This window comes from Psittacula echo, assembly GCF_963264785.1.
Source record: "Psittacula echo genome assembly, chromosome: 2".
Lineage (NCBI taxonomy): Eukaryota > Metazoa > Chordata > Aves > Psittaciformes > Psittacidae > Psittacula > Psittacula echo.
The window spans coordinates 60803100-60831039 of record NC_137737.1 but is presented as its reverse complement, the minus strand read 5'-3'; the positions used below and the strand labels follow the sequence as shown (position 1 = coordinate 60831039).

Genomic DNA, 27940 nt, shown 5'->3' with positions numbered 1-27940 from the left:
ATGTTGAATGAAGGAGTTCTGCTGCCATGTCCCAGGGAAGAAGGGACCACCAGGGACATGAGGAAGCAATGTGCCACCCTGCCAGTGACTTCTGAACTTTTAACAGAGAGAGCTCCTGCAAACCATAGATTCAATACTGAGTGAAGAAGTGTTCTGCAAACACTGCGATGAAGGACCACATGCAGAAAGTTAAGGCTACCAAGTCGAAGAGAAATTGCTGAGACAGCTCAAGTTTAGGATCAGGCATAACAACTCATGTACAGTCAGTATTTAATTGATGCACAATGTGTGAACCATGTCAGAAAAAGATTTCAAAGCATGAGGGAAGAGATGGCCAATGCCACAGAGATGGCACAGAGAACCTGCTACCCAAAAAGATGAGCCAGGCAAGGCTGCCAGAAGTTCAGAAACCATTCTAAGGCAGTCTCCTGGCTAAGCTCTGCATATTTCAGTATCCTGGTCAGCACAGTTACAAAGCTATGACTGTGGGAAGGATTCAGTTCCAAAGAGGCTGTAGAGTTCAGTCTCCTGCCACAGCAGCTGGGACAAACCCCATGGATGTTAGCTGATGGATGCTAAACCTCCCAGGAAGAAATCTTGCTAAATTGTGGTTTACATTTTGCATACTCCCTGTAGTCTTGTTCGCAATTTTTGCCTGGTCAGAGTCATTTTCTTTAGCCTGTAAGTTTGCTAGTGTTGAAGATAAGTCAAGCCTACTGCCTGTCTCGAACAACAAAGGACACAAGCATTTAAGCCTGCTCGTGTCCCACAGACACCCAAACCTCAGGACAAGTACTGGGGCTGAAGGATGTCTTGCACTAAAGGCAAGCGTGAGGGCTGGTACCATCCCATGAGTTCAGGGCAGAGGAGAAATTCGCCCGAAGGCCAGCAGCAGCATACCCTGAACCACCACACCTTTCAGTTCAAGCAGGCTGCTCCCGGACCTCAGCAGGGATCCAGAACAAACCACAGGGATGTGGGAGAACCCTGATAAGATGGCATGTCTGGGCAAAGACCTTATTTTTGCTCCTGGCAGCTACTTTGCCAATCCACCTGAACAGCCACCTGCAGTCGCTACTGGAATCTAAGAACATAGCAGAAACTGAAAACTTAGTAAAACACATGCAGGACAAATCCTTCCCATTAGCATGTAATGGGTGAGTATTGTGAACTTCAAAGAAGTGCCAAAAGGTGCCTGAGGAGGGAAGAACTCAGCTGAAGTTAAGATGTAGTAACTCTTGGCATAAAAGCAGAACAAGGAGCAGAACAAGGAGTCACATTTGGGAAGGGCTCTGAACAGAAGGTGGCAAACAGAACAGAACAGCAGCCACTGACTCAGCACCTGCACAGGGACAGGGAAGAAGCCAGGAGTGTAGAGACCATGAAATGGAGGGATCACGAGCTGAGCAGGCAGCAGGACATGGGCTTCCACAAGGAAATACAAATGTCCATTGCTTCAGCTCCCAAGACACACATGCTGACTGAACCCTGATGAAACATGCTGCAGCAGGCCGGGACACACTCATTACCCAGCACAGATGAGCTGCAGTTTGTGTTCTATTTTACTTGCAAACTTTAATTTTCCACCTCTTTCATCTGCTCTCCTACTGAGGTCTCCCTAAACGCACTTCCCGGTGTCACAAAGAGCCCGTGCAGGATCGCAGCCTGAGGTCATCAGTGAAGCCGTGACACCGGGCCACTCGTGCCAGGAGGGCAGCTGTGCCCAGGCAGCACCTCCCCAAGGCCCAGTGGCTACACAGTTCACTCCACCAGCCTGCAAGGCTTGGTGGGGGTGCCTGTTGTCACCTTCTGCCACCTGCTGGGAATGAGTTCCCTGGCAGAAAGACAAACTTCCACCCCACAGCAAACAAGCAGCGGTGACTCATCCCACAGCCTGGGGTACTCCTAAAGGCATCTCAGAGTCCCTGAAGAAAGACGGAGAAAGGGGTAGCAACAGTTAATCAGGTGGGAAAACTCTCCAAGTACTGCAAGCATCCACTGGCCCGAGAAACTCCCACCCACACCCTGTGGGCATGAGACAGGTAGCTGCCAGAAGGGAGAAGGGTGGAAGTCAAGGCTAAGCCAAGGAACGGGGATCCCAAACCCATCTAACCTGTTCATCCAGTGATGGGTGATGGCAGGATGCAGGAGAGGAGAGCCTGAACCAGCAGGTAAGCAAGAGCTTTCTCTCTGGGGCTGCGGGGTCCTGGGGCATCTGTGGTGTCTGTTCTAAAGGGTGAAGATCCATACCCCACATGCTGCTGGGAAGGCCCACTGGTGTCCCCAGGGAGCATGCAGGACTACTGGGGCTGGCCCTGGCTCCTGCCATGCCAGAGGACCAGGTAGATGCTGAACATGGTACCCAGAGTCACGCACCTGATGAGCATGTCTGGTACATATGGTGAGTGCTGGTGGAAAACCCTGACCACAGCTGACCTGCTATTACAGCTCCCTTCCCTTTCACTTTAATGGAAGAAGGCACCTTCTTCCTTTGAGGCAGCAGGCTGCAGAATAACCCCAAAACTCCAAAAGACAGAAATGAAATCAGGGCCTTTGGCTTGTTCAAGAACTGTTAATAAGGAGGACCATCCACTGAGCAAGGACATCAAAACACCTCACACAACACCACTATTCCAGACCCCTATCAGTCTGGGAACCTGATGCAATGGTTTGGAAACCAGCCACGACCTCACACCAGGAGAAGAAAGTCCTCTGGATAGATGGGTGACAGCATCACCAGGGTCCTTTGGGGTCTCTCCTCTTCCAGTAATTGCCATGGACTGGCCAGACTGTCAGGAATGGCCATTTCCAAGAAAGTTATTTCAACTCAAGTACTAGCATCAAACTACTTCCAGGAAAGATGTCCCCAGGTCTAGGACAAGAGGCAGCACTGGTTCCCAGCTCCTGCCTGCTGTAAGCAATCCTTTGCAGGGACTACTTGTTTCCATTTCCAGAACACAAGTACCTTCTTCACTGCCAGCTCCAGGAGACAGAGCTGGCCCTGCTGCACGGGCCAGGGGACCAGGCAGCAAGCAGACTATCCTTCTCATCTTAGACAGCACCACCATTTCTTCAGGCACAAAGCTATGAAGGGAAGCAGACCTCAGTCATAGCTACCAGCAGAAGGGAAGAACGATGATCCAGGGGGTGAGGAAAAGCTGCTGCTAACAGCAGAAAGGCAGCCTGCTAAGGGGAACGAAAACGCTGCCCAAGATGTCATAACTGCTTGGAAGAGACAGAGCATGCTGCCACCACGCATGGCCAGCAGCTGCAGGCAGCACCTCTCAACACCCACAGTCAGGCCCTGCACAGAGAGAGCAGTGCACAGGCTCCCAAAGGCTTCTCCTGGCCAAGTACTCACGATGCAAATGCCAGTCCCACTGTTCCTACTAGCGGTACTGAGAAGAAAGAGATCCTTCTGTCTCAGTGTGTGTATCTTGCACACAACACCAACACCTAGCCACAGTCCAAGGCAAACAAAAGCTCCTAATTCTATTCTTTGTTTGGCTTCTTTCCATTTCATCTCCATGTTAAACCTTTCCTTGAGATCCTTCTCTATGCCAGTTCCTGCTCCCTTACTTGTGAAGGCAAGTAAGAAACCTCAGCAAGAGCCCCATACCCTCAGGTAGAAAAACACAGAACACAGCACTACTCTGTAAAGACCTTGCCACCCTCCCATTCCTCCTTCCTGACACTGCAGCCTGTCCATCTCTTCCCAGAGCTCACCAGTGGGAATCTCAGTGCCAGGATCAGAGGACCACCATTACCCATCCTCAGAAGAAGCTCTGGCACTTCTGCAGCCCAGACCTGAAGAGCAGTGCCCAGCAGAACTCTGGAGCTGCCTGCACCCACCACTCCACTGTGTTAGGGACAGCTGCTCCAGCCAGTGCTGGAGACCATACCCTTTGGGGTGTCCCCACTATCACAGCGCACTCCTGAGCAGCAACTCCAGGCTCTTTTGCATTCCTGATCACTGGGTCACTGCCTCACTGTTGGATGTGTCCCCCTCTACATGGGCAGCAAGCCCATATGCACAAGAGTGTGTGGGCTGCTCTGCCCAGTCCATGTTAGAAACACCAGCAATCAGTGAATGCGTGTTCCCCAAGCCAGCTGGATTTTCTCTGAGGACAGTGGGAAGTAACTCAAGAACCTCATTCCTTAGCCCAAGCAAGAAGGGGGAAATACTTCACAGCATTTTACACTCACTCATCAGTTCCATTACTTCATACTCTATTTTCAGAAGTGCTTTTGTAATGGAAGAGAGATGCGTAAACCACAGCAAAGATTACTGCAGCAGTTACTGGGAAACGAGAGGGTTTGTAGTTAAGCCACAGAAGACCCAGGGAACAGAAGTCAACTTTGACCCTCACTGTGGCATGCCAGTTTGCTATGCGGGAGGGATACAGCTTTAGACAGGCACAAAGCATGTGTAGGGAGGGAGGAAGCTCCTGAAAGATACTGTTGGCACTGCTACAACCCAGGCAATCAATAAACATTTCTTGCTTAGAAAGGCCTTACAGTTAGCTGCAATTTCCTGTTAGCTGCATGCTGCATTACCTCCCTTTAACAGCCCTGCTTTCTCACCAGAACTACCTACGTCCCTCCAGCACAGCCCCAGGAGCACAGCAAGGTACTGAAAGTAAGGGCCCTGCTTCAGAGCCAAGGAGCCAGCATTCACTCCTACACAGACGTTGTCTGCAAACCAGGCTGAAAGGTGCTCTGCAGGAAGGAAAGGAAAATAGGGAGGTTTCTGAGCAAAAGCCTCTAACCAACTCATGACAGGCAGTTAGAAATCTCTTCTGATGCCCAAACTTTACTTCCCCATGGTCAGTCTTAAACCCACCCCTTTTCTTCTAGCACCTTCTTTTCTTAAAAAGTTCTTTCCTTTTACAGCTGTGTATTTTAAAGGTCAGGTTTGGTCTATTTCAGCCTTCACTTTCCTCAGCTAAACAAGTCAAGTGCTTAACTTCCTGTTGCGTTAAGGCCTCTTTTCTCTCTCACTTGCTTTTTGCTGCTCCTCCACCAGTTTCACTGCATACTTACATGAGCAACTGGAATCCGACTAGGAAGTTTGGTATCCCCACACCCCGCACACAGGGAACACATTTTTAGCTTCACTACAAATGTTGCCCAGCACTGCAAGTGCTGTTAGTACATACTTGTCTGGACCCTTTTCTCATACTTGGGACATCGAAGAAAATATTAAATGAGTGTTCATCTCCTCCTTGAGGAACACTGCCTGTGGCCATTTCCACTCCACTCCCCTTTCCGTACAGGCTGCCTCTCCTTCCCAACCAGTCTCTGACTGTTTGTAGTTTGTCTGCTAATAAAAATCCTCAAGTTACCAGATACACTCAAATCCGCCTTTCCCCGGGATTCTGTCTTCACCTTCAATGTCTCCTATTGAGTCCCTCAGAAAGCACCTGTATCCAGACACACCGCGGGGCACGTATGGCTGTCTATGTTCTGCACACAGCTCAGCATATTCTGCTTGTATCCCAAGCTCAATGGACACAAGCAAGTTCTGATCAGAAAGCACAGCACAGAGCCCTTCCTTTGGCAGAAGAGGAGGTGAACCTCTCTGTATTAATCCTTCAATTCACCACTGAATTTGCCTGCACAAATACATCTGTTACGAAGCCCACCTCTCTATGCATGGAAGACAATCAGCTTCCAAACTGCCAGGAAGAGCAGGACTGTGGGCAGCTGTGTCCATCCAGGCTGGCCTGCCTGGCCACAGCAGCCAGACTGAGGCCCCATTCACAGACTTGCTCTGCCCAGGAGCTTCCCTGCAGACCACTCACCACTCCACTGGGGGTGGCTGTACAAGCACCCCACAACTGTTGGAGACCATGAGCCAGACCCAATAGTTTAGACACAAAGCTTGACCTCAGGGCAAGAATCAAGCCATTGTGGGCTACGGACTGACAGGCCAGGGTGACAAGCACTTTGCTCTTCCCAAAAGCTACTCCAGGGCTGTAGTGTGAGCCTAAGGCTAAATGTGCTGTGTTTTAAAGTGAACTGAGGAGGGGATGGAGAAGCACGTGGGCTCCCTGGCTTTTCCCGTTCCCATTTCCCACCTGGTTGATGTGAACAGAAGGAATGGAGGCTGCAGAGACAGACGAATGGCTGGGTGAATTGGGCAGGGACTTGCAGGGGCCAATGGAAAGCTGCTGTTTCTTCCGTAGAGCCACCACCTTCTGAGCCACTAGAAGAAGGGAGAAAGGACAGAGTCAGAGTATGGAAAGCAACTTTCTCCACTTGCAGATTTCTACGGGGCGTCTGTGAGACCCCAACCCTTCCTCTGGCTGAGGCCAACAACTGGGGCTCAAACTGCACCACCCTGTGTTGACAGGGAGGATTTCTGCAGAACACTCAACCTCGCAATCCCCATTGCCTGCCACTGTCACACAACCCAGCTGCAAGGGGTAGTGTTTGCCTGTGGCTGTTCCAGCAGGCAGCGGGGCAGGCTGCCCATGCTGAGTCATAGAATCATAGAATAGTTAGGGTTGGAAAGGACCTTAAGATCATCTAGTTCCAACCCCCCTGCCATGGGCAGGGACACCCCACACTAAACCATGTCACCCAAGGCTCTGCCCAACCTGGCCTTGAACACCGCCAAGGATGGAGCATTCACAGCTTCCCTGGGCAACCCATTCCAGTGCCTCACCACCCTCTCAGTAAAGAATTTCTTCCTTATATCCAATCTAAACTTCCCCTGTTTAAGTTTTAACCCGTTAACCCCTTGTCCTGTCACTACAGTCCCTGATGAAGAGTCCCTCCCCAGCATCCTTGTAGGCCCCCTTCAGATACTGGAAGGCTGCTATGAGGTTTCCACGCAGCCTTCTCTTCTCCAGGCTGAACAGCCCCAACTTTCTCAGCCTGTCTCCATACGGGAGATGCTCCAGTCCCCTGATCATCCTCGTGGCCCTCCTCAAAGGCCACTGGCTCTCTTGGATCTCACACAGAGCAGTGACTTCATGTGGACACCAAGGAGCCACCCAGAGCCCTGGGCTGCTGCAGAAGAATCCCTGGGCAGCCAGAGTCACTTCTCGGTCACTCCTCACAGCAGCTACAGGAGTCAGTTATGGAACTGAATAGCCTGGGCAATGCCATCTCCATTAGTCTGGGCCCTTGTGACCCTCACAGTCTCTACACATTCAGAAAACTAATGTGAAGAACAACCCTCTCACTTGCTGTGACCTCACTGCCTGATGCCAACAACCATTTCAGCCATCCCAATTTCCTACCTTCTCTGGAAATAAAACATCTTGAGCATTGTCAAAGAGCATGACAGCAAACATGCTGTTGGGGAATTCAGGAGAACACATGGCCATTCTCATTTTCTCCTGCACACTGACAAACACCACTGAAGGCACTGGGAACATCACATGTCCAACCCAGCACGCCTCATATTGTGCACTCTTGCAATAAGGAAGCTGCCACATTCCCTTTCCAGATAGATGTTGCACCACATACACGGTGTGACCAAACCCAAATGCTAACAGCAACTGCAAATCCTGATACCTCACAGCTGCAGTGCCATGTTCCATACAGAGACCAGTGAACGCCTGTTGACCACTGCTCATCTGATAAAGCTGGGAGCCTGTTCAGACCCCCAAGCTAAACATTAATCCCATAAACAGCAGGAACTCCTCCTAGACCCACCAAACAGACTGAATTAACTTGCTGGGTTTTCCTGCTCTCCTCCCCCTGGCCAGCTTCACGCAGTGTTCACTGTGTGAACCATCTCTCCTTTGAACACTGGCCAAGCCCATTGCAAGCTCAGGCACCTCAGGGGCCAGAAAAGATTCAGACAAACTCCTCAGCAACTGCTGTCCCAGGCAAAGAGCCTGGCAGAGGCTCTGCCTTGTTGCTCATCCTGTACCATTAGCAGTGGTACTGATCACAAGGCCAGCAAGGCCACACTGGTGGTGATAAAATCTCACCAACCCTTAACTTAGGTATCTTGAGGCAGCCTTCACATTTCTGCTTGCTAGGCAGAGGTTCTTCTACATCCTGAATATCAGCCAGACTTTTTCAAGGATAATTTCTGTCATCCCTTAAGCCAGTCTCTGGGATCACTTGCTTTTCACTATCTCTGTGTGGTGCGGTTGACAAGCTGGAGGGAAGGGATGTCATCCACAGAGACCTGGACAAGCTGGAGAAGTGGGACACTGCCACCATCATAAAGTTCAACAAGGCCAAGTGCAAGGTCCTACACCTGGGTAAGAGCAATCCCAACCACATATACAGGCTGGGAGAGACTGGATTGAGAGCAGCCATGAGGAGAAGGACTTGGGAGTGCTGGGTGGCAACAGAGGTGCAGCATACACTCTGCACAGCATGGACAAGCAAGCAAACCTTTGCAATGAAAGCAAAGACCACCACTTTGAGAAGTCTTCCTGTTTCTGCTGTGGAAAGTCAACATCTTCCCCTGCCTACATGGGGCAGGTCTCCCATGATTTCGCTGAGTAGCTGTGTTGGAGAAACCATATAAAGATGAGGTCTGCCTGGTAACAGGACTGCATGCGGAGCAAGCTCCTCACACAACCCATGACTGCCAGTACTCCAGATACCAAAACAGATGCACCAGGACTCACCAGTGCTCACTGGGAAAAGCCTCTTGAACACTCCAAAAATGTCTCATCCTGTCAATTCAGCCTCATCTGAAACTGGATCCTGGAAGTCCCTCAATAGTTTTCAGATGCTGGTGATGTCTGGGGCCATCCTGTCAGGCCCAGCTCTCCTCGGCTCCTCCTGCCTGGCTCCTTCCCTGCCACAGCTTTGCTCAGGAGTCTCTGTGCGGTGCTGCAGTTGAGCACGCAGGTAAGAGCACTGAGTACCTGTGATTCACTCCAGATCTCCTACGAGATGGCGAGTCCCTCTCCTCCCAATTATCACACTGCTTTCTCCATTGCTCCAGGCAACACATTCAGCCAGGGCACAGGTACCATCATGACACATAGAGGCAGCCCACTGAAGGAAATGTGGCATGGCACAGGGAACTGCAGTAACACAGACAGCTCCTGCATGCACAGACTCGAAGGCCAGAAGGATATCTCCAGCTGAAACAAAGGCTGATCTCTGTAAGCTGCCAGGCATTGAACTTCACCCAACCTATACTGCATCACTCATCTGGGTGAGAGTCTCCTCCAGTAAGGGACATGGTCTGGATCTGGAGAAAGTACGAGATACAACATACAGCACTTCCCTACGCATGTTTTCCAACAGCTAATGAAAAGAGGGCTACTAAGAGAAAAAGTAAAGATTCTTTAACATTTGAATTCAACAGGCTTTGGCTTCTAGCATGATCTCTCTGTGAGCCTGCAGAGTCTCAATATCTGAGATTTTCACTCCATGTAGGTATGTAGTCATTCTTACACTGTAATCAAGTCACCTCTCAATCTTCTTTTTGATTTACTGACTGGATAAGCTCTCTTAGTGAATCATTATCAGGTATTTTCTCCAGCCTTGATTAATATTTATAGCTATTTTTTTAATTTTCTCAGTTTCTCTGTGTCCTTTTCAAGTGCTCAGACCTGAGTTCAAGAACATTCCTCAATGCTCCTCTTGCTGCCCTGTATGAAGGCAAGAATCCATGTGGACTTGCACTCAGTGCTCCCCTGCTTTCAGGCCCAGGGTCAGTGCCAGCCCTCCCAGCAGGGCAGCCCATGCTCCCTGTTCCATACAGCATCAGCATTTGCCCAGACTGACATCAGTTTTGTTTGAATGTTCTCTCAATTTTGTTTGAATGTACTCAAAAGAACCAACCCACTCTTCGCAGTCTTCTGGACTTCCTCAACCTCACTGCTCCTCACATGGACAAACCTGCTCCCTTGCCTCCTTCCTGACCACACATACAGCCTGTGAGTAAGCCCAGACAAAAGATGAAGCACAGCACCTTGCTCACTCCTGAGCCTCCAAGCAGCAGCTCAAGCTCTCCCAAAAAGCTTGCTAAGCAGTGCTAGCACTGCAAGCTGTGCCCAGTCTCACATGAGAGTCTTCAACTCACACATCACACTACTTCAAGTTGTGTTATCTGCTCCCAGGGTCAACAAAGACAAAAAACAACCCCAGAGCACGATCCATGCTGTCTTGACATTAAAAAGGATGTGAAGCAGCCTAGCAAACAGCAGCTCCTAATCCTGTAGTGCCTTCCCCAGCCCCTTCCCAAACCCACCAGCTGCTGTTCTTCACTGTATTGTCCTTCAGAGAAGGGACACACAGAACCAACATGAAGGAATAAGCTGAATAAATTTGGCGGCACACAGTGCCAAATGCTTTCCAGAAGCCAGGGACAGCTCTGCACACAGCCCACCTGCTGCTTCTCTCTCCAGACTTGCTCTGCAAATCTCTGAGCTAGTTTAGCAGATCCTCCCCTTCCAGGTCTGCCACAGTTTTCACTATTCCCAGTTGTTCCTTGCCACCAATTCTCCACTACTCATGAAGAGGAGGAAGAAGGGGTGACTCAGAAGCAACCTGCACAACAGTTGCCCTACACAGAGGCTGCTGGATTCTGAAGGGTTCCTGGCCTGAAAGGTGGAACAGTTTGAAAGGTCATTTTCTGGGCTGACTTCTCAGACAGTCTCAGAGGTGGACAAGCAGCAGGAAAAGAGAACATCCCTGCATGCTTCTGCATAAGAGAAGCTGTGCTGCAACTATGATCCTCACCCCGCTACAGGCGATTACTGGCAGGTCACAGACTTACACAGGGGAAGGAGGATCACTAGCTCCAGCTCAGAGGAAGGAAGCAGCACTGAAAAACCAACAGCAGGCTCAGTCCTGTGTCTTGCCCTCAGCCTGTCTAGCTGTGCTCCAATGAACAAAGCTTGACTTTAGCCTTCAGGCGGTCCTACTGCACTGTGATTTCCAAACCTTCTTCCATGTGCCTGTTCCACTTAAAAACACTACCAGCACAGCTCTCCTCCTTTCCAAAAGCAGCTCTGTCCTGCCCAGCCGCTCAGCTCTGCACACACCCTCCCTCATGCACCAAACAGTTTCCCTGCTGCACTCCCTAAGACAAGGCAGAGAAAGGCGACAGGGAAATATGCAGTCCCATTACAGGGCAGAGCCCTGGTTTATGTAAGCAACTGCAAACTCCCAGGACATGGTGTAGGTTTCCTTTCCAACCTACAGCATCACTGTTATGCAGACTGCTCTCCAAGTCTAAGCAGAAATGCTCTCCCACACGCTGTTCCCATGAGAACAGCTGCCCCATCTTGCCATTCAGTTGCTGCTCCCTTACCTCTAGCACCCAACGGTTCTGCTGTGCTTCCTTCTCTCCTCCACAAAAGGCAATTGAACCCCCCTCTCTGAAGCCTAACAATTCCTCTGCAGGCTCATACAGACAGCTGTGCTGCACAGGCCCACTGTGAGGGTGCAACCATCCCCTGCAGCCTCCCTGCTCTCCAGACCAAGCGGCTACCCAGAGGGCAGGCCCTGAAAGAAAGGCACTGCTGGGCCCTGCACTGCGGTCCCCACGTACATCCATGTGCAGTTCACCTATGTGCTACACACAGAGGAATCCTTCCACGCACACAGTATATCCCACTCCTTGGAGCAGGTCTGCGCTGTAAAGCAACAGCACTGCACACATATGTGTGCCTAACTCCCTTGGCCTCATGGCTGTTCTAACGGAGAGCTGGTGATCTAGGTGGTGTAAAGCCCCCTCTGTAGGACAGCACTGGTGCCCCGTCTCGCCTGGCCACCCTCCAGGCTGCAGTTACCATCCTGGAAGACTCTCTCCACATTCAGTCCGTAGGTGGCACAGGTCTCGTAGTATGTGCAGCGCTTCAAATCATTGGAAAGCTTCCGTGCCCGAGAATCGTCAATGACGCGGGGGTTTGTGGCGCTGATGGCATCTGGAAAACAAAGGGAGAGGAAGTTAAAGAGCAAGCACCAGCATCCCATCCCTCCACAGGTTCAGGGCACGCTCCTGGTCTCCCTCCCTCTGCACACAGAGATACCCACTCTCTGATTAATGCCTTAGGTAACAAAGTCCCATGTTTGCAGAAAAATGGAATTGTTAAATGAACCTTTTTAAACGAACCAGTGTTTTAATGAACCTTATTCAACTCTCCTCATCATCCAGCCACCAATGTCACTGAAGACAGAGGGCAAAACCAGGGGGAGGTGTGGCTGCCAAGGCAAGGCAGCCTCAGCTGCGGAGTAAATTGGATTGGCCAGTTTCAGTTGGTTTAGGTCTCATGGCCTTGCCCTACATATTAAAGAGTCAAGAGGGAAAAAACATCCTCAGTTAACTGGGAGAGACGGGTCCGCCAGGCTGAACTCACAGATGAGGGCTTGGTGGACAACACTTAAAAATAGGCTTAATTTGTATCCCAGATGGCTAAGTGCTTGCATGCTTTGGAAAAACTATCTTCCCAAGAGGAATGCAATTCCTTGAAGACATGCCAGGGACAAGCAGGGGCTGTAAATGAACTTTCTCAGAAGGAGCCAAAGTAGTACTGGGACTCTCACTGTAAAGAAGTCCTCCTCGAACTCTCCAGTGGGTTGCTCAGTGTGACAGTACCAAGGCTGTGACCTCAGCTGGCTCTAAGTCTGGGACAACAATGATCACCAACCCCTCTGCCACATTTCCCCTTTCCTGCCCCTCTACAGTGTACGCCAGCAACCCCAGCCCAGTCCTGAATGAAGACCATGAAGTCCTAAAACTAACTCCAGAATCTACAAAAACCCAGAGTTTAACAACTTTCTTCTACTCTTACTCTGGGGCCCAGAGCAGGCACCCCTGTGACTCCCCTCCCACTGTCACTGCCTCCGCTCCCAGGCTCAGTTTCTCCTTTCCCAGGAAAGAGTCACACTGCTCAGGAACTGGACCCTGACATCTTTTACTCCCATTCTCCGTCCATGCTCCCACTCTCCGCTGTCACCCTTAGATCCAGCCAATGTCTGCAGCCCCTGGCTCCCTCCTTCCTGCACTTTACCACTCACAGGCAGGAATGATGCTCATTTCGGAAGAGCAGAGCTCATCACCTGAAGCAATGCCCTTGTTGCCGCCCCTCCCTGCCTCGTGGGCACCCACTGCAAGGCTTTTGGAGGTGAGGCTGCCTTCAAGGCATGCTGTGCCAGGCAGGAATCCCACTCAAGGGCTGCTCTCTCTCCCAGCAGCCCCTCTCCATTGGAAGCTCCTTGTCCAGGCATGCCTGGGGTGCCCAGAGGGTCTCCAGGCCCTGTGTCTCCTGCCTCCTCTGCTGCCCACACCCCCTGGCAGCCTCAGCTGTGGTTTCATGACAGTTCCCTTATGGCCTCTGCCCCTGCTCGCTCCAGGCCCAGCTCTGTGGGGAAGAGGAATCACAGAGAAGCTCTGGGTTGCTGCTGCTCTTCCCCACATCCACATGTGTCCTCAGGGGAGACAGTGCTTCACAGCTCTGGCCTCCTCTCAGGGTGCTGAAAGCAAGCTGCCCTGCCCCTAAAAGCTTGCCTGCTGCAGTTCACCCCAGAGGATGAAGGGCAATGCACCAGCAGAAAACCCTCTCACACCCAGACCCTTTCTTTCAAAGATGAAAGTGGCTCTGTGAAGGCAGCTCTCTGCAGGAAAGTGAGATGGTCTGAGAAGGAATTGCTCAGCTCCTCCAGGACCCTAGACTATGGACCACAGCATCACCCCATCCCACATATAACTATAGAGACTGGGATTCCCTGGTCACTTGCAGGGCCAGTGCCCTGTGCTCTCCTGCCCATAAGGACACATCACCAGCGCTCCTGATCAGGGTGGGGAGGATGGATGGAGGAAGAAGAGAGCCCGACTGCCCCACTCTCACCCTGCGTGCCCACCAGCACCATCGGCACCTCCGCTGTGTTCCGGTAGCTGCAGAGCCGCAGGTAGTAGTTGTAGACTGTCTGGAAGCTGATCTCATCCTCCAGGCTGAAGACAAACACCACAGCATCGACCCAGGCAGCAAACTGAGGGAGACACACCAGCTGTTACAGCCCACACAAGCGTCCTGGAGCCCCAGCACAAGCCCCAGGCCCTGAGACATAGCAGGGAGGCCCTAGGGTAAACAGTCATTACAGGGGTAGCCCCTCCTCAGGTCTCACAGTCCTCATGTTCTCCTCAAACAGGTTCCAAGAGGCAGCCGGGTAGGTCCCTCCCCAGGACAGGGTGGGAAAGGACTGCAGGAGGTACAGGTCTCCTACCTGGAGTTCGGGGGGGCCCCCTTCATCTCGAATCAGCAGCAAGTAACTCTGACCATCCACTACGATCTCCTTCTTAAATCGGCCACCTTGGGAAGAGAGCAAGCAGCAGTCAAGTGAGAGGTGGGGGCAAGCAGGGGAAATCCCTAATGAAGGTCAGGCAAGGCTGCAGAGCCCTGTGGTGGTGGCAAATAAGGTGCAGAGACTTGGGGTCACCTTTAAAGCAGAGGACCCAGACCACTCCCCAGGCACCCTGAGAACAAGACCTACCCTCTGGAGACTCCTCCTGCACGTAGGTGCCAGTCAGGTAGCGGTGCACAAGGGCTGACTTGCCACTGGACAGGTTCCCCACGATGCCCTGAAACAGAGGCACATGTCACCCACTGCCCATGTGCCCCGCATGTCTCCCTCTACAGAAGACCACCACTGCCTGGGCACACACAGATGGGGAACAGAGATGCTCCTGAGAGGGCACTGGGGATGGCGGAACCCAGCCCAGTACTCAGTGAGAGGCCTGGGGGCATTAACTGGTCTCCGTGGGGCAGCCAGCAGCAGGGACTGGGGCACAGGTACCCAGATGAAGGGTGGTGAGGACCGCTGTCCCCCCCCAAACAGCCACAGCCCTTTCAGCACCGTGTTAGCTTTTCCCACAACCTTCCTGCTCCTCAGGGAGACACATGCCCTCCCAGGCCACAATACTTAGAAGGAAAAGAACTCTTCTCCCAGCCCACACATCCTAAATTTTGGTGTGCTGCTCTTGACAGCCCCTGCCAGAAGGAGACCAAGAGCAGAGACTGGCTATGTGCTTGGTAGAGCTGCTGCTTCCAATGCCAGCAGCAAGGCGCAGTACTTGCTCCTCACTGCAGCAGCGACACTGCTGCAGCAGAACACTGGTTTTCCGGTGGAGCCGGCTGTGCTGCCTGCACAGGAAGACATCCAGCACCAATCTTTAACTGACTGAAAATAAAGACACGTAGCACCCATTTTTAACTAGGCTGAAACACCCTAGGCTAGGGGTCTGTCAGTCTGTTTCACACCACAAATCTGCTACCAAACAAACGGAGCTGTCCCAGGATAGGTCAGCCAGAAAACACAGCTCTTCCCAGCGCCGGCATTTTCCCAACTGTTCAAAACAACTGCAGTGCCTCAGGGCTTGCAAGTGGCCCTGCCTGCTGATGGGAGAGCAGCCCTCGGGTGACAGGGCACCTCCTTCCATCATTGCAAAGGATCTAGTTCCAGCTGGCCAACTCCTATCCCACAGCTACTCTGCACAATCATGGGGACAGCACGACTTGCAGAGTGGGCTCTTGCGTGACCGAGCATCCTGCCTCATGTTCCTCTAGTGTCAGCTGCTGTGTTGCTCTGATGGAGCTGAAGTAGAAACACTGAGGAAACATAGAGGCACCCCTGGCCTGCAGTATGCTCTTCTACCTCCTCCCAATGCTCCAGGCCTGTGGAGAGATGCTCTAGGCCAAGAGCCTAACTGACTCCTTACACAGGCCTATGCACCTCAAAACCCTGGCAACCTCCTACCAGTTCACCATGCAGAGCCCATGAAGCTCGCAGAACATGTGGTCCAGCCTGACACTTGTTTGCAGTGTTACTTTCAAAGCCACCCAGTTGCAGGCACATCACTGCTAAAAGAAATGTGAGTGAGGAGAGGAGTGACTGGGAACACTAAAGCTGCCTCTGCGACCAAAATGAAGCTTAAGGCTGACCTTTTCCAGCTAAAGGGATGAGGTTGGTGAGTGAGTCACCACCAGGCAGGTTCTCCAGCTTTCAGCCAGGTGCTCAAAAGCTGCCGCTGCACTGGTCCTGCCCTGGGTGACCCGCACGCTCCTGTCAAGGGACAGAGACACACCAGCCATGCATCAGGGCCATTCACCCAGTGGCAGACCACACTACAAGAGCGCCCATGCCACATGGAGCCAGCATCCAGCAGGACCAAGGTGCCAGGAGCCCAGGGCTAGGAAGTGAGGATCACCGCACTCCCACGGGCATGCCCAGGCTGAACGTATCACTGCCAGGTCTGTCACGCACAGCAGTAATTAGAGATCATACACAGCGCGTTTGGACAGATGAGAACACGCACCAGACTGCACCTCACAGGTAACGCACACGTGCTTCGGAGCCAAGTGAGCGGCAGAGATGGAAGAGGCACACAAGCGCTGTAGCCCACAGTATAAACGAAGGCAACACTCCTTTCTCCGGCCACTGCCGCACTTTGACAGTGGCAAGAGCAACCTGGGGTATGAAGGGGTGGAAACAAGAAACTGCGGATACCACAGCACACAGCAGGCAGTGCAGGGGCTCAGCTCAGTGCCCTCTGCAGCTTCAGTCTCTGGACAACCTCTGTAAAACAGAGCAGCACCCTGAGACTGCCTGGCAGCCAGGACTCCATGCAACATCAGACACTAAACACTCCAACAATGTTTAGCTCTCTAAAACTTGGATGGAGTCTGCATTTACGCTTTGTTTATACTCAAACTCCTGATCTATGTCTTGCTGAAATCCACTTCTGCTTTGCCTTATCTTCAAGCCTATCAGGCGTTACAAACAAGCTCAAACAGAACTGACAGTATCGAGGAACATGACCCTCCAGAGGCACCAAACCGAAGCAAAACATGGCGTTTAGGCACCATGGAAACCTCTGTATCGAGACATGCTGGGCAAATGAGGGAACGCAGCCTGCCCCTGTGCTGGCCAGTGAAAGGCTGACATCGTCCCATGTCAGGGCCAGGGACAAGTCCTTGCCAAGGGGCATCATTTGTGCCTACCTGCAGGAACTGCTGCCATCTCCCAGACACAGCCTCCTCTCAGCCTCCAGCAGAGAGATGAAGCTTCAGCATAAAATTCAGGTGGGAAAAACTGCTGAACATAACTTAAATACATAAAGCCATTATAGATCCTTAGAGAAAGTACACTGACCACTTGTGGTGCACATGGCAACGTGAGTAGGGAAGAAAGCAGCAAGATCCTGCCCTCTGGCAGAAGAGGTGAAAGAAACAGTTACTTCCCACAGAAGAAGGAGGAACATAAGCTGTGGTCAACATGACTTTGTGGTAACTTGGGAGCTTGTTCAAAGACCTATCAGTCTGTAGAATCATGGGGTGAAGAGCTGGGCCCTGTAACAGATGGTGATGACAGCACCACTGGGAGATGAGGATGGAAGGCATGGCAGCACTGGTGCACCCATGGAGTAGCCAGGGCCACAGCACCGTGGTGCAGAACAGACCCCTTGATATGAACCTGAAAGCTCAGGACCTTCCTGGCTCTACATATCCCCACTGGCTGAGCACAGTCTCAGATGCAGGCAGGAGCAGCTCTGCTGCTACACGGAGTCCTTCCCTTCACAGACACAAAAAACCACCCCAGAAACCACCGCTGAACACAGGGAGCCCTGCTACTGCCTGACCCCAGAGACACGATGGAGAAGGCTCCAGCCCAGCAAGGCCAGGACTGAACCAAGACTCTGAAAGGCCTCCAGGCTTTTAGGAAGAGGTGCATCAGCTGGATGAAACCCTGAAGCAACAGAGATCCCCAGAGGTCATGGAAAACATGGGAAAAGGATCGTGCTAATTGAGGCAGAACTAAAAGCGTTAGGTTTATTTAGCTCGCAGCACTGTTTTGAAGCCTGCAGAATGTTACAATGTCAGAAGGCAGTACACAGAATAGCTGCAAGGCTATTTTTGAACAGACACACATTTTACAAGCCAAGCTAACCAATGAATATTCAAAAGTTTGTTTTCATTTTCACTCAGCAGCAGATCAGAAGAACCATGGCCGCGCAGTGCTGGTATGTTCTGCAAAAAGCCTGCTTGCTTCTTCAAGTAAGAGTGAAAAAATTCATCTTGAAAGGGCTGAGGGAGATACGCCAACTATCTTCAGAGGGAGTTCAAGGCTGCCATGGAGAGCACAGGAAGAATGGAGTGGTGGAACAGACTGCGAGGTCCCCGAGAACACCCAGCCAGATGCTTGGGAGTGCGGGCAGCCTCCTGCCCACCAACATCCCTTCCTGCACTGCTGACCAGAACCAACTCACAGATGGCCGTGGTGAGCTGGTGTGTGCCCATCAGCAACAGCAGGCCATGGGAAACAGCTCCATCTCAGAGGTGCTGCACCCCGAAATCAGAACCCCTCCCTCACAACCTTGTCCCACATGATCGAGCTGTGTCAGGGGTGAGAGGGAGGCAGAGGTAGCCCCCACCAGAGACCCCATCCTACAGGTAGGTGATGAAGCCTGGTAACAGCATGTCCTGTGAAACCCACCACGTGCTGACAAACCAGAGGAGATTCCTCCTCTCTGCTTGGCAGAACAAAGCACCAGAGGTGACAGTTTCATCCACTGCCCTCCTTGACAGGGGCACCATGAGGCACTCATGCCCCGGAGGTGGCCAGCAGAGGCCAGGGAAGCCCCAGTGTGGAGCTGCAGTTAGTGAGGCTCAAACAGAGAGGTGACATCTCCCACATAGTCACTGCCACACTTTCAAAGCAGCTCTGAGAGTGATCACAGTGGATACATGCTTGACCCACTGCTCAGGATCTGCCCCTGCTTCTGCTATGCCTGAAAGTCTAGCCCATGCAGCAGTACCTGATCAAGAATTACAGCTCTCCTATGGCTAGGAGGAAGGGCGAGGTACTCAAATATTGCCTTTTGACCTACATGTCTGAGCATTCTCCAAGATCAACACCCTCTCGCTTATGAGTGTGAGCCTCCAAGAAGCCTTTGCCCTCCTTTGCCTTCCTCTACTCCACTCTTGTGATACCCCTCTGCAGTCCTGCGTCCAGCTCTGGGGACCCAGCATAAGAAGGACATAGGGCTGCTGGAGCAAGTCCACAGGAGGCTTTGAGGGCTGGAGCACCTCTGCTGTGGAGACAGGCTGAGAGAGCTGGTCTTGTTCAGCCTGGAGAAGGCTCTGGGGACACCTTAGAGCACATGTCCCTGCCCACAGAAGGGGGTTGAAACTACATGATCTTTAACGTCCCTTCCAACCCAAACCATTTATGATTCTCACAGCACAATGGCAGCTCCAGATCCTCTCTCCCCCTAGCAGGGCTGAAGTCTCTCTGCATTTCCACTTGGCCACATGAAAACATGTATTTTTCTTGGGGATCTGGAAAACACCAGAGAACCAGGGGTATCCGAAGCATGAGTCGCAAGTACTCACCACTTTCAGCTCAGGCACAGAGCGACTCAGGGTCCATTCCTGGCTGTTCACAAACGAATCTGCAGAACAGAGAGGAGAAATCATCAGGTCACTGTGGTCTTCCTCAGATTCCAACAAGGATCCTACCATGCTCTCCCTGCTCCCCCCAGGCAGATCTGTGGCTCTTCCCTCCCTTCCACCTTGTCCAGAGGCAAGAAGCTGCACGAGGTCCTGATGCTGCCCATGCCCATGTAGCTGGAGCTCCAGATGGGAAGGAGCATCCAAGCTGCAGGCAGCAGGCAGCGCAGCAGCACAGAGGCCATGTACCGCAGGTTGGGGACCTTCCTTCCTGTCCTGCAGGAGCACAAAAGGCCCTGAAGCATCCCCTTCCTCAAGGCACATGGGAGAATGGAAGCACCACAGACCAGATGCCTTTTGCAGGGGGAACATGCTGTAAAGGACGCCAGAACTGAGGGCACACACTAGCGAAAGCAGTGCCCTGAAAGCTGTACTTGGGCTGCACCACCAGTGTGTTGTGCACAGTGCAGATAAAGAACTGAAGGCACCCTATAATCTATGTTCATGATTGAAAGTGAACATAAGTAATTACATGTACATTATGTAATTTGCAGAACATTGTAATAGGCTTTAGAAGGCTGTAACAATCAGGCATGGCTTTGAATGGCACAAGAAACACCCTCTCTCGGGCCACAGAAATCACCAACACTTCATTTACATCCAGACAATCTCCAGGACCTGGTCAAACAACAGACTTCCCAAATAAAACCAGACTCTCCAGAGGAGAAGCAAGAGCCTGGGGAGCACCTTGATTATCAAAAGAAGCCAGCAGCCACTCCTAACAAAACTAGAATCCTTCATTTACTTTGGATGAGGAAGTGCATCCTCCACCCAAAGCCATATGGCTACGGGGTAGGGGGCTGAAACAAAAGAGCAGCACTTGCTCTATGTTAATTGCATAAAAATAATAAAGGATTTTTGGAGACAGGAAACCTGTGGGAGCACAGCTTCTTGAAGAACCTGTAATCAACTTGTGGAATTCACTGCCACAATTAATGGAAATCTCACATGGGTTCAAAAAGGGAAGAGGTGACTCCATGAGACCTGACCACAGCAGTGACTGGGCCCTGGCACATGTTACTCAGAGACGCCGTGCCTGCCCCATCCCTGGCAGTGTTCAAGGCCAGGTTGGACGGGGCTTGGAGCAACCTGGTCTAGTGGAAGGTGTTCCTGTCCGTGGCAGGGGGGTGGAACTGGATGAGCCTTAAGGTCCCTTCCAATCCAAACCATTCATGATTCTATGATTAAACATGACAGCCTTGGTGCTACCACTGCTCAGATGTCACCCAAGGCCGCAGTGGGACACCAGGCCCAAGGGAAGGATGGCCCTAGACCTTCCCTGCTGCCCCATCCCCGCAGTGGCCACTCCACAGCTCCTCCAAGCTGCCCCTGGCAGCCCCGACCCCACCAGGGCTGAGAGTGCAAACCCCAGCTCTCTGTGCCTGCACCGGCACTGCCCAAACCGGCTGGGTGAGCTGGCGTTGCAGGTCTCTGCCGAGTAGGTGTTCATCCGGGGCTGTGCCAAGAACCTCAGCCTGAAACCACGGCAGTGCAGGAGATGCTGCCAGGCACAGGCAGGATCAGAGGGCAATGGCAGGCTCTTCAGTCCTGCCAGTGCCAGTCAGCAGCTATCTTCACCCCGGTTAATGTTCCTGTATCTCCCAGGGCAAGGTTGGGCACATGGCAGCTGCAGCCCCCTCTCTCTCCAAGCTAATGCCTTATCTCATCTCTACCTGCCTCACCCAGGGAACCAACGGGAGATGCACAGGCCAAAGCTGTGTGGGGATGAGCCCACTATCATGGCCAGAGGGCTGGCAGGGACCCTGCCCTGTCTGCCTGCACTTCTGCACGCTGACCCGCTGCTGCTCAGTGTGCAAGAGGGGAAAAAGAGATGATCCAGCACTGTGCCTTCAGCACAGCACTTGTGCAGCCTTCAGCACAGCACTTGTGCAGCCATCAGCTCCTGCAGGCCACAGCACATCTGTCCACCGTGTCAAGACGTAAGAACACAAAGCTCACACCTCAAGTTTACCATTCATACACTAACTTAGTAACACTTCTTTATCAGAAGCTACAGACAAATAAAAAAAGAGTCTGATGCAGTAACACAAAGTTATTTATAACCATCATGAAGGTTCTTCAGAGGAATTGTTTCTCCATGGTCTCTTTCACCTATCCTTTCTTTTTTTCAGGCAGAAGTAAAGTTTTTATTAAAACAACCAGTAAGTTAGGAGGAAAATGGCAAGCTCTTGTGCCCTTTCAAAAAGGTAACAGCACACCTGTATTTCCAACTGCATTACTTGGTCTAAAAATAGCTGCCACCTTCACTTGCAACTTCAACTCCACTTAGTCCTTCTGCCAGTCCACTGAGATGGCTAAACCACCTTCCATGCCTTCTCCTTTACTGGCATTCCCTCCCTCCTGATTAGACAAGGCATTGCATGGGCACTGTTTCACTAAATACACGTTATTCTCGAATGACAGAAAACTGGCAAAAACCAAGCAGGTTTTTCAAGGGGTTCTGAGCAGAGCATGAGTCAAATGCACACACCGACTGGGCCTTAGGAAAGAAAAGACAGGCAGAGAGAGACCTGGAGAGGGCAGGCTGTTCTCTTTCTGTTCTCAGATGCTCAGCACAGAGAAAGTCTCCAGATTTTCCATAGCTGCCTCCTGTGCTAACTGTTCTAACAGATCTTTGGTTTTTAACCAAGGTCCAGGTTAGCAACAGTTTGATTTCTGACTTGCTGCAAAGGCCTCTGAGTAAACCTTAACACAAACACCTAACAGCACCACAATGCCAACTGAACTAACGTTCAGCCATACAACACATCAAATTAGTAACTACCATTAGCATGCTTAACCTGAAACACCAACATACAACCTGCACACCTCTGCTTGTCAATCAGCTCCCAACATGTGCCAACGCTCAACTCCAGCCCAGGCCACCAGCCAGCCCTCGTGATCAACCTGATGTGTCGCAGCCTGTGCATGGCACCATCAGTCCACGGGTCCTGGTGTGCCAGGCTGCACCGACATCATCTCTGCTCAGCAGCACGTGCGAGGGCACTGGCACCTCCCTGCATGGTGCAACCCAAACTCCCACCACCACAAGTCCCTGCACCCAAGTGACAGCCCCACTGGTGGGAAGGAGCGGGATGGAGACACTGGCAGTGATGCTCTCATGGTCTCAGGTTAATGTCCGTCCCACGCTGCAGCAGGGAGGATACACTGGTACCTGCTGACTCAACCACACTGCTCTGGTGTCCTCTGGGTGTCCCCAGATCCCTGCCAAGGGCTGCTTACCCTCCCTGGGGGTGGCAGGGGCTGCTCTGCCCCAGCAGCACCTTCAGGAGTCTGCCCAACATCACTACCTGAGAATGGCCATCTGTATTCAGACTGAGGTCTGTCCAGCATCAGTGGGCACATGGGAGCCCAGGAAGAGTAGGAACAAGGGTGAGAGTACATGACACTGACCCCACGTTTGTGGCTGCTGGCTTCTTCAGCTCAGGGATCTCCTGTGGTTTGTCTATTTGGTAAACCACAAAAATCTCTCCTTTGAGTAATTGTTCTGGCTCCTTTTAAAACCATACAAGATTTCAGTTCCGCATTTCTTTAGCGAGGAGTTTCAGCAATACAAATACCCATTCCTTGAAAACCTACTTTCCTCTATTTCAGGTTTGACTTCACTGGATGCCCCAGGTCCAGTACCAGAGGTGGTAAGCTAACATAACACACGTAGCCAGCCTGACCAGCACCCCTGTCTTTCACCACAACCCCTCCTTTCCACACTGTGGAGTCCCAGCTGTTGGATCACTCCTTGTACAGAAGCTGTTGTGCACCTTGCACTCTCTCTGCTGTCCTCCAGTATCTCCTGTTTAGCAGAAGAGGGCACGTCCGCTGCATGTGTGGCTGTGTATAGCATCTCACCTGCAATAGGAGGAAGGCAGCCAGCTGCAGTGGAAGGTCCCACATCGCTCCAGTGATTGATCCTGCCCAGACCACTGGGCAGAGCCAGCTGTAATGATAAGATGTTCTATCCGAAGCGTTTCAGGGTCGAGATACCCCAGTGTAAATGCTCACAGAGGTATGGGTGAGCCCACTCTTATTCCAGTACCCAGGAGGGTAAAATAAAAAGCTTCCAGACTGTGTTATCAAAGGAACAGAGACCAAGGTAGAAATGGCCTTGAACTGAAGACAGCCACAAGATCCCTTCACAATCACCTGGAAGTTACTGAGAGCAGATCTCAGTTTCCTCTATGGCTGCTTCCAGAGCACTCCCTGCAGACCATGGGGAGAAGCTTAGCTCTGCTAGTCAAAAGCAGGAAAAATGCCTTTACCTGCAGCAACCAGCAGCCTGTATCATCTCCTCCTGCACCAGACAGCAGGCTCTAGAACTTGTAAATGTTTCTACTGCACCTGAAGGATCACCACTACTAATCACAAATCCTTGACTCACACCATTCTCACAAGGTACTCAAGACTACCAAGACCACCTGCTAGTCCACGAAGGCCTGAGGATCTGGTGCACAACCCACTTCCACATGTCAGGCTGGGGTCCTTGCCGCAACGGAGTCTTTTAAATCTGTCACTGTTACTGGCTCTCAGTGCATTTTACATCCCTGCTGCTATGCTCCCAAAACACACCGACCACCCCTCTCTCCTCAAGCAAGGGTGATGCCCATGCACGCCACACTGACACATGGGTGACCCACATATAGTCCTGATGTGCCCATTCACAGGCCCCAACATAACTCATCTGTCAGCTCCCACGTCACCTTAAGCCCCCACAGCCTGCAGGGATGCAGAGGTGGCTCCATCAGTTGGTTTTCAGCTCATCCCCCAGCACAGAGCCCTCCTCACAGCCATTTCCTTGCACTTGCTCTCCTCCTCCACCAGCAGCTTCTCGCAGGAGCGAGCGCAGCAGCCGTGTGCGGGCGGGCGCGGATGACACCCACAGAGCTGCCAGGAAGGCACCTCGAGAGCAGTTTCTCAACCACCCAAAACAGCCACAGGCCAAGTACCTGGCTGCCGAAAAGCGCTGACACAACTCGCTGATGTCAGCTCGTCCACCCCGGGCACTGATCCTCTGCTACCAAAATGCAACATAAGGCATTTCCTGCACCTCATCAGTGTAAATCCTGTTAGTGCAATATTGTACACTCTGAGTGTCTGTGCCAGGTCAGTGCAAGGAAGGTCCAAGTAAATACCTGCAGGAGATTGATTTGGGTGTGGGAATCCCCCCTCCAACAACACCATTCCCCTCCCAACCACTCACAAGCAGTGCAGGGGTTGACAGCAGCCATTCAGGCACTGTTCCCCCCTGGAAGAGGCACAAGATCCCCATCTTCTCCTAGGCAGGCACATCGACCACTCGGAAGCACGTATCAAGCCACCAGTGACCTGTCCTGATCTAATGAACTAACTGAAATCCAGGCATCAGCAGTGCTGGAGCCTTGGTATGAGTTTGTTTAGCAGAAGTTGCCTCCAGCTGAGGTAACACCTTAATGAATTCCCTCACCATTAGGGTTCACGTAGGAACTGGGGAGTAGCGATACACTTAACCAGCTTCTCTGCTGGACTGGCTGCATCATTGGGTTTTCACATTAAAACACACCCCCAGTCACTTCCTCCCTCTTCTCTTTGTTATTTAGTAATACAGAAGAAACCAGATTGTGAGTGCTGCGGTTGAACATCTTCCCCAGGCGCATCTGACCTTGAAAGCAGAAGCAGTGGACTCACAGCACCACTTGCACACCAAGAGCCTTAGCACAGCCAAAGAGGGGCCTTGGCTCCAGGACACAACCACTCAAGAGAGGCAATCAGTCTGACCTGACCTGGAAAACAGAGACTCAGGCCAAGTTTGTCACTGCCCAAAAGCTTCTGCTCATGGAGATTCTCATGCAGAAGGTGGAAACCCATATGGAAGTTTGGAAGTTACAGTGGATAGAGTCCCCACTGTGAAGAGCAGCAGATATGGACATAAAGAGGGTACGGACATAAAGCAGTCACCCTACATAGCTGATGTCCCTCTGTCAGCCACTCACCCTGGACACCTTCAGTGCCCTCAGACCAGACCACAGTTGTGGGATGGGCAGCATCACACACAGGAAGCAAGACCAGAATCCTCCATCTCAGAGGCTGGACACAACAGTCTCCTTCGCCTCTACCAACAGCATGGCCCCGCTGCTTCCTGTATCCATGTGCTGCTGCAAAGCTGGGAGCAGCAAGGGGCTGGCCCGGCAAAACTAACTGCTCACCCAGGCTGCTCCCTTCATAGGATGAAGCATAGCAGGTTCATCTACCTTATGCTTCAGAAGCGCTAGTGCCAGATACATTTGGTCTCCACACACAACAACTAATAATTAACTGACCATTATCCAAGCCACTGTGGAACTGACTTGCACACTGAAACCCTTGACAGTAAAAGCAGCCTTGAAACCAGGTCAGAGGCTGAGCAAACACAGTGGTGCCCACACAAACCACGTTCCAAAGTACCCATCTGCCCGCACACGCAGATAAAAGGGCAGCAGAGTGCGACGTGCCTGGGCAGAGCCACCTTTTCCTGGCCAGGCTCGATAAACCTTCAATCCTGGCAATGCTGGCAGGAAGAGAGATTTCTCCAGGTCAAGGACCAACATGGCAAGGCTAGCATTCCCATCACAGGATTAGCCAACGTGGACACCCTGTGTAGGACATGGCCTTAGCAAGGATTACCTCACCAGAGCTTTAAGTGCTTTGCAGCAGTAAAAGGAGAGGATCTTTCCCAGAGCATCTCTGAGAAAACAGATCCTCCACCAATCACAAACTGCCACTCTTACTCCTTAGTACACCACAAGTGGCAGCAGCTGGTGCCATCAGACTACGTATGCAGTGCGGGGCACAGATTTTAGCCATATATTAAGCCTCTAGCACCTACTACTTCCCAATCCACATCTGGACACACACAGACCGAAGAACTGTACCGAATTCTGCTCTGATGGCTGGCCAGGGTCTGCTGAAAGCGACAACACAGCAGAGCTGGTGTCACGAAAGGCATAACCCATCACCTGCCCCACACCAGTGCTCTGTGGGGACCTACCTCACCGGTAAAAACCTGTTCCAAATTTGTCCGACCTCAGCTCTAGCTGTTCAACCCCACAAGCAAAGGCAGGTTAAGATGAAAAAGGTGCTGGTTTTTGAAGCTCCCTCTTCCTACAGATGCCTGTAGACTGTAATCAGAACACCTCTGCAGCCACTGCACACACCTCTGATCTCACCCTGAGGATCAGACTGTTCAGATCGATGTCCCAACAACTCCTTCCTTGATACCTCCAGACTTCTCAAGTTTTTCTGAAGTGTGGACACCAGACTGGATTCAGCATCCAAGGCATGGTCTCTAAACCCATCATGGCATCTCTGCTTCTCACCAATGCTCCCAGCTACGCTGAGGCAGGTACCAACAAGAGATGATGCATATCATTATCCACTCAGTTCACTATGCAAACTTCACCTTATTAATGTAAAAACACACCCTCGTCTCCCAGAAGTCTTCTCTCACACATGCCCTACACATCAGTGCCCTGTGTGGCTAAACACCAGAGTAAAGGAGTTACCTTAAACCACCTTGGAAAGCAGAGCATCTTTCTTGGGAGAGAGGAATGTGATTGTGAGAAACACTTCCTGAGCTGTTGGAGATGCTGCACCCATTGCATGGTCCCTCTACGCACAGGGAAAACTCCAGTTCCAAACTAGCCCAGTTTTTCCAAGCCTGTGCCCATCAGAGGGCTTCTTAGAACTGCACCAACTGATACCTTGATACCTAGAAATGTTCCTTTGAACCACCAATGATGGTTATTTGTCATCAGTCCAATCTGGCCAGACTTTGGTCTGACTTTGTTCTCTAGGTCCACAGGGCTCTTTGCCTTCCCTTGGTGTATTAACACCCCGTTAGCCACCATCCTGTCACACAATGACCAGCTCTTTTAAGTCTTTTTTGAGTAACAAACTCTTGTGTTCCCATAATCAGCCCTCCCTGTGCACAGTCACAGCTGAAACCCACCACCACAGGCAATGAACATGGCTTACACCAGAGTAAACGGAGTTACCTTAAACCACCTTAGAAAGCATCTTTCTTGGGAGAGGGGAATGTGGTTGTAAGAAGGACTTCTAGAACTGTCGGAGATGCTGCACCCATTGCATGGTCCCTCTATGCAGAAGGACGGAGGAGCAGCACTGAGACCATCCTTCTGGCTTTCTGGTGGGATGGGTGTTTTAGCCCTTGCGTATATCTACACAGCAGTGTGCAGGGCTGGATGGGTATCTCGGCTTGCTATGAACAAAAACTCCAGGTTCTGGAAACACGGTAGCAGTGCTGGTTTGGCTCTCTGCCTGGACTCATATACCCAGCTTTTCCAAAGAGCTGATAACCACAACTGCAGCTGCACCCCTCAGGAGGGCGTGTTGGGACTGTATCAGCAGCTCTCCTAGGGCTAAGGTGGGCAGCAATAGCATAGAGAGCATCAAAGCTTTTGAAACTTCGAGAAGGTGTTAAAGCACTCCTGGCCCACAAACCTGAA

The 27940-nt window shown here is 51.7% G+C and overlaps 1 protein-coding gene across 5 annotated transcripts in view; it reads right to left on the bottom strand.

Annotated features, from left to right (window-relative positions):
• Nucleotides 1-27940, bottom strand: part of AGAP3 (ArfGAP with GTPase domain, ankyrin repeat and PH domain 3) — a gene marked incomplete at its 5' end in the record, with an annotated part of 134417 nt that overhangs the window by 64005 nt on the left and 42472 nt on the right. For all 5 annotated transcript variants that reach the window (XM_080639555.1, XM_080639556.1, XM_080639557.1 and 2 more), the window contains 6 exons: nucleotides 6081-6208; nucleotides 11730-11864; nucleotides 13788-13929; nucleotides 14164-14249; nucleotides 14431-14518; nucleotides 19329-19387. In XM_080639555.1, the coding sequence (XP_080495681.1) occupies nucleotides 6081-6208; nucleotides 11730-11864; nucleotides 13788-13929; nucleotides 14164-14249; nucleotides 14431-14518; nucleotides 19329-19387 (638 nt within the window). The remainder of the gene's footprint in view (nucleotides 1-6080; nucleotides 6209-11729; nucleotides 11865-13787; nucleotides 13930-14163; nucleotides 14250-14430; nucleotides 14519-19328; nucleotides 19388-27940) is intronic.